Genomic DNA, 15,589 nt, shown 5'->3' with positions numbered 1-15,589 from the left:
GGTCGCGAAGAGTCGGACACGACTGAGTGACTCACTTTCACTTTTCACTTTCATGCACTGGAGAAGGAAATGGCAACCCACTCCAGTGTTCTTGCCTGGAGAATCCCAGGGACAGAGGAGCCTGGTGGGCTGCCGTCTATGGGGTTGCACAGAGTTGGACACGACTGAAGCGACTTAGCAGCAGCAGCAGAGTAGTTATCACATAAATGATATGTGCACACACCATTGAAAAAAAAGTGGCCATAAAATTACAAAGCAGAACAAATTATGACATCATTGCCCAGACATCAGCTGGAGCCCCTTTGCTTCTTAAAATTGAAAGATACTTCTTTTGAATCCCTATTCCACCCTTGTAGGAAAATACATTGCTCCCCTAAGATTTGTCTGAACCCCCAGGAGATATCCATTTTCATTGTCATTCAGTCCTCAGTATACAGACCGGGGAGTGTTTCTTCTCTACTCTGACAGGCCTGCTCTTTGATTTTATCCTATGTACAAGCTAATACATTAGCCCATTGCCGTTTCATGGACGCTGACAGATGACATGAGATTCCTGAGTTACAGAGCAAGGACTTTATTACTCACAGCACGGCAGGCAACGTGAGCATGTTTACACAAGTTCCCATTGTACTTCCCCATGAAGGCTCACGAGGGCCATGGGAGGGGTCCAAACAGAAGCCTGCACACTCAGTAGGCTGCATTATGAGAGAGGAAAAGTAAGTTTGGTGACCTGCTGTTTTACAGCAAGAAGTGAGCACACCCGTTCTTTGTCCTGGAGAGTGAGATCACCTCGCCCTCAAGGCTTCTCACTACAAACACAACCCAGGCAGACCTCCGTCTGGACTTTGCATTACTGGCAGACCCACTGTATTGAGTTGAATGGTAGTCCCCACAAAGATATTTCTACATCCCAATCTCCCAAATCTGTGAATATTACCTTATTTAGACGGAGAGGCTTTGAACCCGAGGCTTTGAAGGTTGCTGTATGGAAGATGTTGGTAGGAACATGAACATCAAAGCCACTTGCGGTGAGGGCTCAGAAGGAAATGAGGGATGTGTTGCTGGAAACTGGAGGAAAGGTGACCCCAGTTTTATAGTGGCAGAAAGTTTGGTCTGATTGTGTCCTACTGTTGTGTGGAAAGTTTTCAAGCAATGAACTTAGACATTTAGCTGAGGAGATTTCTGAGCAAAATGTTGAAGGGGCAGCCTGCCTTTTTCCCTTGTTGAATGTAGTAAAGTGCAAGAGAAAAGATAAATTGAGGAAAGTATTAAACAAAAAAGAACAGCACTGGATTTCCCTGGTGGTCCAGTGGTTAAGAATCCACCAGCCAATGCTGGAGATACAGGTTCGATCCCTATTCAGGAAGATTCCACATGCAGCAGGGCAACTAAGCCTGAGCCAGTTACTGAGACTGTGTGCCTCAGCTGCAGAAGCCTGTGCACTCTAGATCCCGTGCTCCACAAGAGAAGCCACCACCATGGGACGGCCGCACACCACAACTACAGAGTAGCCCCTGCTCGCTGCAACTAGAGAAGCCCGCGCAGCAATGAAGACGCAGAGCAGCCAAAAATAAATGAATTAATTTTAAAAAAGAACAGGACTTAATGATTTAAGAAATTCTCAACCTATATCCATAGTTGTTTTAAAAAGCAAACATTAGGAGACTGATTGTTAAGAGAGTGTGCTCTGAAGAGAAGGCCAAGGGTGTGGTAGGAAAATGTTTTGCTGAATGGACTCGGCGTGTGATTCCTGGATCCTCTCAACCATCTCACAGAGGCCAGGAAGTGAGAGAGAGGTATCCAGGAAAGGTCTGTGGAGAGCCCTCTTGTCTAATGGCACAGATCCCCATGACATACACAAGAGACCTACAAGGTTTACAGAAATGTTGTCTCAGCAGAAATGCTCCTCTCGGACTGAAGGGGAAAGAGAAGCAGAGGCTAGTAGAGCTATTGCAGGCCCAGAGGATGGAGCCTTGAGCAATAGAGGGTTATTTTCAGACCTTAAAACCTAATAGAATTTGACCTGCTATGTTAAACTTTCTTGGTACCATTGACTTTTTTATTCCTTCGAATCTCTCCCTTTAAATGGAAAGTTCTATCACAGATTTTTACACCATCCTTTTTCAGAAGCAGAGAACTTATTTTTGAGGTTAATAGACCCCCAGATTGGGAGAAATCTACCCTAAGATAGACCATACCTAGAGTTTCACCCATCCCTGATCTAGATGAGCTTCTCCTGGACTCTTCAGCCAGTTCTCCTGGGAACCTCTGCTGTCCCCTGAGAGAGGTTCTCTATATCTTGGTGGCAGCTGCACCTTTCTGCTGTCCTTGCAATGCTCAGCTCACTGCCCTGTGCCCCTGCTTCCGCCAATACCTCTGCAGCTTCTGAGGACCAGTCCACCAGGCATAGGGGAGAGATGTGCTCCATGCCCTCGGAGCAGTGACACCCTGGGCTGGCACTTTAACAGAGATGCAGGCCTTGGAGTTCATGTATATGAGTAATGTGGATTTTATTTTTTATTGAGATGTAATTGACATATAATATTAGCTTCAAATGTACAGTGCAGTGATTTTTTAAAAAATTTTTATTGGAGTATATTTGACTTACAGCGTTTCTTTGTTACAGCAAAGTAAATCAGTTATGCAAATATATATATATTTTTTTTTTTCAGGTTCTTTTTCATATAGGTTATTACAGAACATTGAGTAGAGTTCCCTGTGCTGTACGGTGGGTCCTTATTAGGTATCTGTTTTATATATAGTAGTATTTATATGCTTCCCAGGTGGCACTAGTGGTAAAGAACCTGCCTGCCACTGCAGGAGATGCAGGTTCAATCCCTGGGTCGGGAAGATCCCCTGGAGGTAGGGCACGGCAACCCACTCCAGTACTCTTGCCTGGAAATCCCATGTTCAGAGAAGCCTGGTGGGCTATAGTCCTTAGGGCTGCAAAAAGTCAGACACAACTGAAGCAACTTAGCACAGCATAGCGAAACACAGTGTGTATAAATTAATCCCAATCTCCTAATTTATCACTCCCCGCCGGCCACATTTTCTCTTCGGTAACTGTAAGTTTGATTTTGAGATCTGTGAGTTGTTTTCTGTTTTGTAAATAAGTTTATTTGTATCATTTTTATTAAATTCCATATACAAGTAATATCATATGATATTTGCCTTTCTCTGTCGGACTTACTTCACTTGTATGATAATCTCTGGGTCCATCCATACTGCTACAAATGGCAGTTATTTTATTCTTTTTATGGCTGAGTAGTATTCCATTGTGTGTAAGTATCACATTTTCTTTATTCATTCATCTGTCGGTAGATGTTTAGATTGTTTTCATGTCTTGAAAATTGTAAATAGTACTGCAGTGAACATCGGGGTGTGTGTATCATTTTGAATTATGATTTTCTCAGGGATATATGCCCAGAAATGGGATCATTGGGTTATATGATAGTTATGGTAGTTCTAATTTTAGTTTTCTAAGGAACCTCCATACTGTTCTCTATAGTGGTTGTACCAATTTACATTCCAAACAACAGTCTCGGAGGGTTTCCTTTCCTCTGCATCCTCTCCAGATAATTGTTTGTGGATTTTTTGATGATGGCCATTCTGATTGATATGATGCTGCTGCTAAGTCGCGTCCGTCGTGTCCGACTGTGCGACCCCATAGACAGCAGCCTTCCAGGCTTCCCCGTCCCTGGGATTCTCCAGGCAAGAGTACTGGAGTGGGTTGCCATTTCCTTCTCCAATGCATGAAAGTGAAAAGTGAAAGTAAAGTCGCTCAGTCGTGTCCAAGTCAGTGACCCCATGGACTGTAGCCTACCAGGCTCCTCCGTCCCTGGGATTCTCCAGGCAAGAGTCCTGGAGTGGGTTGCCATGGCCTTCTCTGATTGATATGATACCTCACTGTAATTTTGATTTGCATTTCTCTAATAATTAGTGGATGTTTAGCATCTTTTCATATGTTTTTTGATTATCTTCTTTGGAAGATATATCTTCTTTAGAGAAATGTCTATTTCGATCTTCCCATTTTTTGACTGAGTTGTTTTCAACACAGTGATTTGATACATGTATATTTGCCAGATGGTTGCCGCAGTAAGTCTAGTTAACATCTATTGTTGTTGTTGTTGTTTAGTCACTAAGTTATGTCCCACTCTTTGCAACCCCGTGGATTGTAGCCTGCCAGGCTCCTCTGTCCATGGGATTTCCCAGGCAAGAGTATTGGAGTGGTTTGCCATTGCCTCCTCCAGGGGATCTTCCTGACCCACGGATTGAACCCACATCACCTGAATTGCAGGTGGATTCTTTACTGCTGGTCCCCCAGGGAAGCTCTCTTACCACATGTAATTATATATTTTTCTTCTTGTGATGATAACTTTTAAGGTCTATTCCCTTATACATTTCCAAATACACAATACAGTATTATTAACTATAGTCACCAAGCTGTACCTTACATCCATCCCCTTGACTTATTTTATATCTGAAAGAGTTCTTATATTTTTGTTAACTATTTAACAGAGGTATTTCCTCCCCTCAAATACCAGCATGCATCTGTGGAATGGGCCAGAATGCCTTAAGAAAGTCCTAATTTAAAATACTCCTCTCTGTCCAATTCTACCTCTTGCTTTTGGTCTTAAATCTGTTAACATGAATTTTTCCCTTTATCTCTCTGGATCTTTTTGCAAATGAATATCTTTCATGAAAAGCCAGCCCCACCTGCCCTTCAACATATATTCTTAAATTTTGCAATAGCTACACAAATTACTCTCCTTCATCTACTGCAAATGTTTGTCATTAAGCTCTGACAATGATATAGATGTTGACACTTGCCCCCCAGATTTTGTTGCTAAATATAGAATGACATGTTTTGTTTAATACATTTATTTCTGCCCTTGTTTTCAAAAGATTTGGTTCTTTCTGAGCCTCACTACATTTTGAGAACAAAACTGGGTTAACTATATCTCATCTGTAATCTTATAATTTAAAATCAGTTTTCAGAATAAAGTGGGGGAATGAACTCAATATTTGCTGAAACTAATTCTTAAATTATTAAAGTTTCCCAGAAATCTATTTTAGAGATGAGCAGGAACTCTCTAGACAGGAGGTGCTATAAAATTTTTAAATGAGTGGAAGAAAAAAGAAGTTTGCATTAATCAATGTGTGCTTAACTATCTGGTTTGCCTGTGGATATTAAAATGACAGCAAGCCAGGTTATAATCAAGAATGAAAGACCCCCTTCAATTGTGAGCAGAGAGGAAATTAGTTAACCATCCAGGACCATGCATTGCTTATTTTTACAATAAGGATGGGTGAGATTGACTGAATACTTCGACTTGGTTGCTGTCAACAAATACACAGCAAGGTCACCTTGGATAAGTACTTCCTGCATTCACAAGCATACACATGAGGACAGGAGGGAAGAGTTACACTCTGGGTAATGACATGACCTTGAAACTCACTACATCTAATATAGACCTGGAATGTATAAATTAATAATCTGTGACTTGCTGGGTCATCTTTTCACTGTCTGCATTCTCTTCTCTTTCATGTCCCCATAGTACTCAGCAGGATGTTCCTTAGGCCTCGAATGACCTTGGTCTTCCTCTTTGTGTAGTGAATTCCAGCTTATCCTCTAAGATCCATATAGATTGCCACCTCTTCTATGAATGAAGCCTTCAAATTAGATTTATCCTCTTCTTAACTCTTGGGTCAAGGTTCTTTGTAGCTTTCTGAAATTTAATACTTATCCCATGATAATATAATTTTTATTTCTTATTCCAATTACAAGAGTGGAAGCTCAATGACAGCAGAGGTCTTGTTTATTTGGTTCATTGCTTCTGTCGCTAGGTCAGTTCAGTCGTTCAGTTGTGTCCAACTTTTTGTGACCCCATGGACTACAGCCCCCCAGGCCTCCCTGTCCATCACCAACTCCCAGAGTTTACTCAAACTCATGTCCATTGAGTCGGTGATGCCATCCAACCAGCTCATCCTCTGTTTTCTCCTTCTCTTCCCACCTTCAGTCTTTCCCAGGATCAGGGTCTTTTCAAATGAGTCAATTCTTCACATCAGGTGGCTGAAGTATTGGAGCTTCAGCTTCAACATCAGTCCTTCTAATGAACACCCAGGACTGATTTCCTTTAGGATGGACTGGTTGGATCTGCTTGCAGTCCAAAGGACTCTCAAGAGTCTTCTCCAACACCACAGTTCAAAAGCATCAATTCTTCAGTACTCAGGTTTCATTACAGTCCAACTCTCACATCCATACATGACTACTGGAAAAACCATAGCCTTGAGTAGATGGACCTTTGTTGGAAAAGTAATGTCTCTGTTTTTTAATATGTTGTCTAGGTTGGTCATAACTTTCCTTCCAAGGAGCAAGCGTCTTAATTTCATGGCTGCAGTCACTATCTGCAGTGATTTTGAAGCCCAAGAAAATAAAGTCTGTCACTGTTTCCATTGTTTCTCCATCTATTTGCCATGAAGTGATGGGACTGGATGCCATGATCTTAGTTTTTTGAATGTTGAGTTTTAAGCCAACTTTTTCACTCTTCTCTTTCACTTTCATCAAGAGGCTCTTTAGTTCTTATTCACTTTCTGCTGTAAAGGTGGTGTTACCTGAATATCTGAGGTTATTGATATTTCCCCCGGCAATCTTGATTCCAGCTTGTGCTTCATCCAGCCCAACGTTTTGCATGATATACTCTGCACATAAGTTAAAAAGCTTCTGTCCCCAAGACTTAGGAAAATGCCTAACACAAAGGAATTGGAGAAATATTTTTGAATGATTCATTTCTTAGCATATGGGCATATTTAGGATGTAAGGAAACAGGATGAACCAAGTAGGTTGTCATTTTCCATATGATTCAGTTAAGTTATGACAGACATAGGAACACATTACTATAAGCAGTGGGATTGTAAAGAGGAAATAGACATTGAATTAGAATACTTGATATTTGGCAAATCTAATACAGTTATGTAAAGTTTAAAAATAAAATAAAATTAAAATAAATAAATAAATAAATAAAAAATAAATAAATAAATAAATAAAAAATAAAAAACAAAAAAAAAAACAAAAAAAAAAAATAAATTTGTAAAAGCTAATTAGCAATCATAGGCTAAGTATGAAATGGTGACATAGTGAGTTGTAAATATGTATTTGAAAAAATAAGTGTAGAGAACAGAGAGACTTAATCAAAAGGGGCAGGCTGTTCAGTGAGGGATTGATGTATCAGGTAAGAAGAGATTTAGGATCAGTGGGATGAAGGCATTGTGATGGAGAAGATCTTGTTTTGTGAGAAAAATGAGTGGACTATTTACGAGTAGAAATTCTGGACTATAAGGTTGACATGATGAGCCAGACCAAGACTCAGCTCTTAGCCACCAGTTGAGTGACAGTGAGCAAGAAAGGTGTCTAACCTCTAATAACCTCCCTAGTTTTGCTGTTTCGCAGTGTTGTTGTGGGGATCAAATGAATCAAGATTATTCTGACATAGGCAGACCAACATAAGCATTAAGAAATAGTAGGCTACAAAAGGGAATATACATTATGGTTTAAATATTGGAAAAAATATTAGAAGGAAATAGTATATCCAGATTACCTGTACTTGCATTAGAATGATATGATTATGAATTATCTTTCTTCTCTTAATTTTGCCTATATTCCATATCATCATCAAATAACATATTCATTAAAAATTTAGTTTATACAACAAATATTATCCTAGGTGCTGAGAAAATAAGAGTGAATAAAAGAAATAAGGTCTGGACTCAAGTTGCTTAGGTTTTAGTAGGCAAACAGAGACAAAACAATGCAGATACACAAGATCATTTCAGATGGTAAGTGCCGTGATAGTAGCATAATGATCGAGGAGGATGTAAACTGGTGGATGAGTCACGGGCAGTCTCTACAAGGATAGCAGAGACCTATTTGAGCAAAGATCTGAGTGATGGATAGATGGCAGGACATAAATACTGAGTTGAGAAAAGTGCTGTAGGCAGTGGGTCTGGATGCTCCAAAGGCCATAAGCAGAGTGAACTGGATGTGTTCAAGGGACAGAAGGAGAGCCATTGTGGCTGGAATACAGTGATTGGAGAGGGTGGTGAAAAGTGAAAGTCACCAGATACATAGGGGCCAGATCACGAAGGATTTTTGAAACTGTGGTAAGGAAATTAGATTTTATTCTCAGACATTGGGAGTATTTTAAGCAGAAAGATGATATGATTTACATTTTTAACTAATATTTTATGTATGTGTGTAAGATAATCACGATGGTGTGATCACTCACCTAGAGCCAGACATCCTGGAATGTGAAGTCAAGTGGGCCTTAGGAAGCATCACTACAAACAAAGCTAGTGGAGGTGATGGAATTCCAGTTGAACTATTTCAAATCCTAAAACATGATGCTGTGAAACTTCTGCACTCAATATGCCAGCAAATTTGGAAAACTCAGCAGTGGCCACAGGACTGGAAAAGATCAGTTTTCATTCCAATCCCAAAGAAAGGCAATGCCAAAGAATGCTCAAACTACTGCACAATTGCACACATCTCACACGCTAGTAAAGTAATGCTCAAAATTCTCCAAGCCATGCTTCAGCAACACGTGAACTGTGAACTTCCAGATGTTCAAGCTTGTTTTAGAAAAGCCAGAGGAACCAGTGATCAAATTGCCAACATCCGCTGGATCATGGAAAAAGCAAGAGAGTTCCAGAAAAACATCTACTTCTGCTTTATTGACTATGCCAAAGCCTTTGACTGTGTGGATCATGATAAACTGTGGAAAATTCTGAAAGAGATGGGAATACCAGACCACGTGACCTGCCTCTTGAGAAATCTGTATGCAGGTCAGGAAGCAACAGTTAGAACTCGACATGGAACAACAGACTGGCTCCAAATAGGAAAAGGAGTACGTCAAGGCTGTATATTGTCACCCTGCTTATTTAACTTATATGCAGAGTACATCATGAGAAACACTAGGCTGGTGAAGCACAAACTGGAATCAAGATTGCCAGGAGAAATATCAATAACCTCAGATATGCAGATGACACCACCCTTATGGCAGAAAGTGAAGAGGAACTAAAAAGTCTCTTGATGAGAGTGAAAGAGGAGAGTGAAAAAGTTGGCTTAAAGCTCAACATTCAGAAAACTAAGATCATGGCATCTGGTCCTATCACTTTATGGCAAATAGTTGGGGAAAAAGTGTAAACAGTGTCAGACTTTATTTTTGGGGCTCCAAAATCACTGCAGATGGTGATTGCAGCCATGAAAGTAAAAGACACTTACTCCTTGGAAGGAAAGTTATGACCAACCTAGACAGCATATTCAAAAGCAGAGATTACTTTTCCAACAAAGATCCATCTAGTCAAGGCTATGGTTTTTCCAGTGGTCATGTATGGATGTGAGAGTTGGATTATAAAGAAAGCTGAGTTCTGAAGAATTGATGCTTTTGAACTGTGGTGTTGGAGAAGACTCTTGAGAGTCCCTTGGATTGCCAGCAGATCCAACCAGTCCATCCTAAAGGAAATCAGTCCTGGGTGTAGAAGGACTGATGTTGAAGCTGAAACTCCAATACTTTGGCCACCTCATGTGAAGAGGTGACTCATTTGTAAAGACCCTGATGCTAGGAAAGATTGAGGCAGGAGGAGAAGGGGATGACAGAGGATGAGATAGTTGGATGGCATCACCAACTCAATGGACATGAGTTTGGGTAGACTCTGGGAGTTGGTGATGGACAGGGAGGCCTGGGGTGCTGTAGACAATGGGGTCTCAAAGAGTTGGACATGACTGAGTGACTAAACTGAACTGAACTGATACATGTTCATGTATGTATGTATACACATAGTATATATATAAGTGTATATGCACACATATATGTATACATATATGTAGTAAAATTTAACTGCTAGGTGATAAAATGGAGCCTATCATGATTTCATGGCATGACATGATCTGCCAATGTCTAATTAATGGGGGGAAAATGAGGTCATTTCATACACACACACACACACACACACATATATATATATATATATATATATATATCCATATGCAGCTTTTCCAGAATTAGATATTTTAAAAGAGGGGACAGTTTGCATTACCTCCCTAAGCTTTTACTGATTTGTTAGATAATTTGTAATATATTTAAATAAGATTTACTGAGTTCTGTACTATGGGGCAAAGTTAAACTCTTGATTGGAAACACCAGTAGTCTGAATGTCAGTTCTGGTTCTCTGCTTCCAATACTGTGTTATTTTCCCTTGCATTTAATTTCCTGAAAAGGATAATGGAGTGGTGTATTTCAAAAAATGATATTAAAGAGAAAATTTGCAAATGTAAAGCTGTGTAGTGTTTGCTTTACAGTGTTTGAAAATTATTTGTCCTTCTCTTCCTGACAGCACATTATTTCGAAAAAAAAAAATAGCTAATAATGAGCTGTGCACTCTTGAGTGAACACACCTATGGTGGAATGATTTTGGCATGTGAAGAGGGCCGTCAACTACTTTCACTCAAAGCTTCATCACTGACCTCGTTATTCCTTTGGAGCACATTTCAGAATCTGCTCCCAAAGTACAAGGACATAACAGGAGAGCCAGCCCTTTTCCTCCATCCTTTCAATGCCGGAAACAATAATGCACTTTCAGTGTTGCCCAGAAAGTAGGGCATTCCTTTGTGAAGACACATAGTTATCAGTTGACAGTTGACATAGTTGATGTCAGTTTTGAAGAACTCACATTGCCTTCAGTGTCTGCAAAGATAACTACTGATCTCAAGCAGCTTGAAGCCTGTTCCCATCTCTATGCACTAAGTCGATTCAGTCATGTCTGACTCTTTGCAACCCCATGGACTGTAGCCCGCCAGGCTCCTCTGTCCATGGGGATTCTCCAGGCAAGAATACTGGAGTGGGTTGTCATTTCCTTCTCCAGGGGATCTTCCCGACCCAGGAATCGAACCCACATCTCTTATGTTTCCTGCACTGGCAGGCGCGTTCGTTACCACTAGCGCCACCTGGGAAACCGCATCCCGTGTCTATAGGGAACATTAATGTCCACACTACCTTCTTTCTCCAGAATGCAGTTCAGCCAGTGTCTATGCCATCAGAGTCAGAGAGGCTGGTCTTCATCAACCCAACTCTTTCCCCTCTTTTCTTTCTATCAAAAACAAGGTTTTTCAAAAAGATCTATCCAGGTTTTATCCTATCAGGGCCTTTGTTGTTTTTGAAAGTGAATATTGTTTCTCAAGTATTCAGAAAGAAACGTCAAAAAGCGAAACCACTTCTGCAGATCCTGCTGGAATAAAACATATGACCCCTTTCCTTACATTTTCATCCTCAAAAGTGATCCCTTCTGAAAGAAATAAAACAATTTTCAAGCAGCTGTGTGTGTGTGTTTTTTTAACCTCCTTTGATGTAGTCAGCAATGCTTTTCCAATGGACATTTCATGTAGAGTTTATGTCAAGCTTTTCAGGAGAAATAGAAGATAACCCTCTGATCCTGCCTTTGGGTGGCTTAGAGTCTTCTTGCATTAGGAAGGACAAATAGAACCAGTTACTTAAGAATCTGTAAAGGTAATATGTGGTTTAAGAGTTCAAGCTCTTCAATCAGACAGCCTTATCCTGGCCTTCCCTTTTGACTTTCTATCTGTATTTCCAACAACTTTCTGCAAAGCAAGTATAATAATAGCAGTCATATTCTAGAGTTGCCATGAGGCCAAATGAAATAGTGAATCATGCACATAAAGTATTTAGCATACTGCCAGGGCCTCAAATTAATACTTAAAACTCTTGGTAAACATTGATGGAGAATAATTATTATTTCAATCAGTTTTTTTTTAAGCGGCCTTTGAGAATTATATTACAACCTTATATTCACAAAATGTAAATATGGACTGTTTTCATTTTTCTTTAATAGGCATTTTAAACTGTTGTGTGGCATACAACGTTGGTCTCCCAAAAGCAAAGATATTTTCTGGTCCTTCAAGTGAACAGTTTGGCTATGCAGTGCAGCAGTTTATAAATCCAAAAGGCAACTGGTAAGAACATTCTTTATGTTTTCAGTAAAGTCATTAAATAAATTTAATATTTGACTACAATTGCTTGTTCAGATTGATACATGAAAATGTTATTAATTGGTAGCCCTCAAATATCCTTAAATGAAGAATTTTTCTTTCAGACTTGGTAAATATCAGATTGATAATTAATGGGATGACTTAAAAGTACTTTTTTAAAAAAAAAAAACCTAGATAGAAATTTTCTCTAAATATTCTATTGTGAATTCATGATACCAGATTTTGACCATTTGATGATAGATAAACAGATAGACAGGTAGGTAGATGGATAGATTTGTCTTCCTTTCTTACTCTGTAAACTGGTATCCGTTAGGTTTTGTAAGTGTTCGACTAGCTAACACTACCTCTGGACCATTTCTAGATGGCAGAATTGTTCCCTACATTTTCTCCTTCAGCAAAGCTTTGTCTGCTGGCTTCATTTAAAGTCAGCATTCCCTACTCCAGGTGACCAAGGGTTCTCACAAGCATTCATGCTCCCTGTTGCAGCAGAAAACTCCAGGCAGATCCTGGCTCATTTAGAGCTCTTTCTGATGATTAAATAGGCAGTTATTAGAAGGCAATGGCACCCCACTCCAGTACTGTTGCCTGGAAAATCCCATGGATGGAGGAGCCTGGTAGGTTGCAGTCCATGGGGTCGCTAAGAGTCGGACACGACTGAGCGACTTCACTTTCCACTTTCGTGCATTGGAGAAGGAAATGGCAACCCACTCCAGTGTTCTTGCCTGGACAATCCCATGGACGGAGAAGCCTGGTAGGCTGCAGTCCATGGGGTCGCCCAGGGTTGGACATGACTGAAGCGACTTAGCAGCAGCAGCAGCAGCTTATCAAATAAGGGCTATAATTTATACCCCTTTTCCTTCATGAACTTATGTCTGGTGCTCTAAAAAAGTGGAATTCAAACAAACATTCAGGATCCCAATGAATCACATTTTGGTGTGTGCTTATCTGCATGATAGGGAAACAAAATGAAATGATACTCAGGATCGTAGTATGTCTCTGAAGGCATCGCAGAGGAGGTGAATCATGAGCTGGGTCTTAAGAGTGGAGGTGAACAAGCAGAAGAGTATTAACTCGTTTTTGCTTCAGAGCTTTGGTGCACTGCTTTTCTCCTGGAAGGGACTGTCTTCCCAAGATTTTGGCTCTTATCTCTCAGTTTCAGCTCAAATGCCTCCTCTTCAAAGAGACCTTTCAGAACCAACCTGTCTGAATTAGCACTTCACAACCGCTCTCAGTTGTCTCTAGCCTTTTATGTTCTGAATAGCCATTGTTACTATCTGAAATTATCTTTATGTGTTTATACACCCATGACCCATCTTCTGCTCTGTCTCTGAGTGTTGGCACCTTGCTTTGGGCACTGGTGTGTGCTCAGAACCCAGAGTGGCAGCTGATGTGGAGATAGAGTCAGTAATTATTTTCTTGATTACTGAATGAAAGTCCTAGTTCCACCTGGTTCACTCGAGGTAGTCTACAAAGTGATCTCTTGTAGACCAATGGACATAGAAGCTGAACAAGACCTTCAGACGAGTTCTGATGGTCCACTTCGTAAGCTTGGCCTTGCTGAGGACAACCTGGCATTAAACTTGAGGTGATTCTTTTTAAGTAACAGTTTTTCTGGGACAGAGAAAGAGCCACCATCAGCAATAGATGCTATTAGAGATGTCAAGGATTGCTGGCAGCTTAGCCACTGGCCACTTTGTGGGTTGGAAGTTACCCAAAGAGACAAAGTTGACAGAAATCTAGCAGCAGAATGCTGGCCAAGTGAGCCGTGTCTCCTTTCTCTCTCCAGGATTCCCTTTAAGTACATAAAGCATTGCTAGAAAACAAACACATTACAGGGAGCTCTGCTCAATACCATGGCATAACCTGAATGGGAAAAGAATTTGAAAAAGAATAGATGTATGCATATGTATAAATGAATCACTTTGCTCTACACCTGAAACTAACACAACATTGCTAACCAACTGTACTCCAATATAAAATAAAAATGTTTAAAAAGACAAATGTATTCATTTGTGGTGAGAATCTGGTGCTGACAGGGTTATTTCAAGACCCAGGACACCAGACATTTCTAAATCCTGCCCTGACCTTCTCATGACATTACAGAAAGATACATAAACACAGAGCTTTCTGTTAAGATGTATGGTAGGGCTTATCAAGGACTTCCTTCCTCAAGCCCAGTACAGCCACCAGCTGGTATGTGCATACCCCACCCACAGGAAGCAGAGAAGGGAGGTCTTACCTGGGGGCTATACCTGGTGGGGGTGTGAAGCAGGAAGAAAAGAGAACATAAGCTGGCCTGACATGCTAGCCTAGGTCACTCCCTGATCTGGCCTCCTAACATCCAAGTCATGGACGTGATCTTCTAATGCACCACAGGCTAGATGCTATATGAGGTGCAGAAAGTACAAAGCATGGACCTTGACTTTAAGGCGTGTGGAATAGAGTCTGTGAGGAAGATGGATGTGCAGATCAGGCAGCCATGAATAATGCCAGAGGCATAAGTGCCAACCCCCATAGTTAATGGCATTTGCGTTCCTCTAGTGTCACTTGCTATATTAACTTACTGTCGAGAGTTCATTTTCCCTTCCCAAGACCTGAGACCCTCAAGGGACAGGGTTCCTTCCTGACTTCTCTCACTAGTTGACACTGCCCAGGTTCCTTGCTTGGGGGCAGGGCTGGGGCAGGATCCAGGTGTGAGTGGGTGTTCCCACTCCAGTGCTGGGGTGGCCGAGGTTAGGACCAGCAGCTTTCATGACTCTTGCGATCAAGGAAAATACTATGAAATTTGGAATCCAGAATGGCCTATTTGTTTTGACAGTTGGCACTGTGCCCCTCCCCACTCCTAATTTATGACAGTCACGCAGACATTATGGGAGTAGCAGATGTGGGAAAGACTGTTTTAACATTAACTTTCCTTCTGATATTAATCAAGTTAACTTTGGGCACAGAAAGTGATATTACTGTGAATTCCTTTAATAAACTATGAGGCTTTTTCCCTTAGACTTTATATATGTAATACTCACACACGTCTCTCTCTATTTTTTTTACTCCCTTTAAAAAGGGAGTACAAAAATAAAGCTGCTGTGCTGGTAGTTTTCTCCTCAGCTCACTTTGACTTTCTTTACCATCTGTCTTGTTGAACCCCGACTTCATCTCTCAGCCCTTTCCTGCCTTCTGAAAACTCACTTAAAGCTCTAGCCTGAGTTTTCTTAAGTCACACTCTGCTATTTTCAAAGTACAGACTTTATCTGTTCCATGTGCCCCATGTTTCTAAGAATGTATTGGCATATTGTGCACGGGGATTTTACAAAGATTTTAACAAAATGATCATGAGTCCTTTGCTGGTTGTATTTACTATACTTTTATTACACTGTGGACTTTTACTATAAAAACAGCAGTGATATGCTTTGCAAGTTCTTGAAACTTTTTCATGGTCTCTTATGAGCTGGATGATTTTAAAAGCAAGATTACCTCCCAAGTAGAGCTCCACAGTGCTCCTCTTCCTGTAAGTAAAGCTGTGGTCTGTTC

The 15,589-nt window shown here is 40.6% G+C and overlaps 1 protein-coding gene across 2 annotated transcripts in view; it reads left to right on the top strand.

The window, feature by feature from the left end:
- The window catches only part of ITGA2 (integrin subunit alpha 2), a 108,125-nt gene that overhangs the window by 21,106 nt on the left and 71,430 nt on the right, over positions 1-15,589 (top strand). For both annotated transcript variants that reach the window (XM_025270532.2, XR_003104951.2), the window contains exon 2: positions 11,905-12,025. In XM_025270532.2, coding sequence (XP_025126317.1) covers positions 11,905-12,025 — 121 coding nt within the window. The remainder of the gene's footprint in view (positions 1-11,904; positions 12,026-15,589) is intronic.

This window comes from Bubalus bubalis, chromosome 19 (assembly GCF_019923935.1).
Source record: "Bubalus bubalis isolate 160015118507 breed Murrah chromosome 19, NDDB_SH_1, whole genome shotgun sequence".
NCBI classification, from domain to species: domain Eukaryota; kingdom Metazoa; phylum Chordata; class Mammalia; order Artiodactyla; family Bovidae; genus Bubalus; species Bubalus bubalis.
Note: the sequence above shows the minus strand (reverse complement) of the source record. Positions and strands in the feature narration are given on the sequence as shown.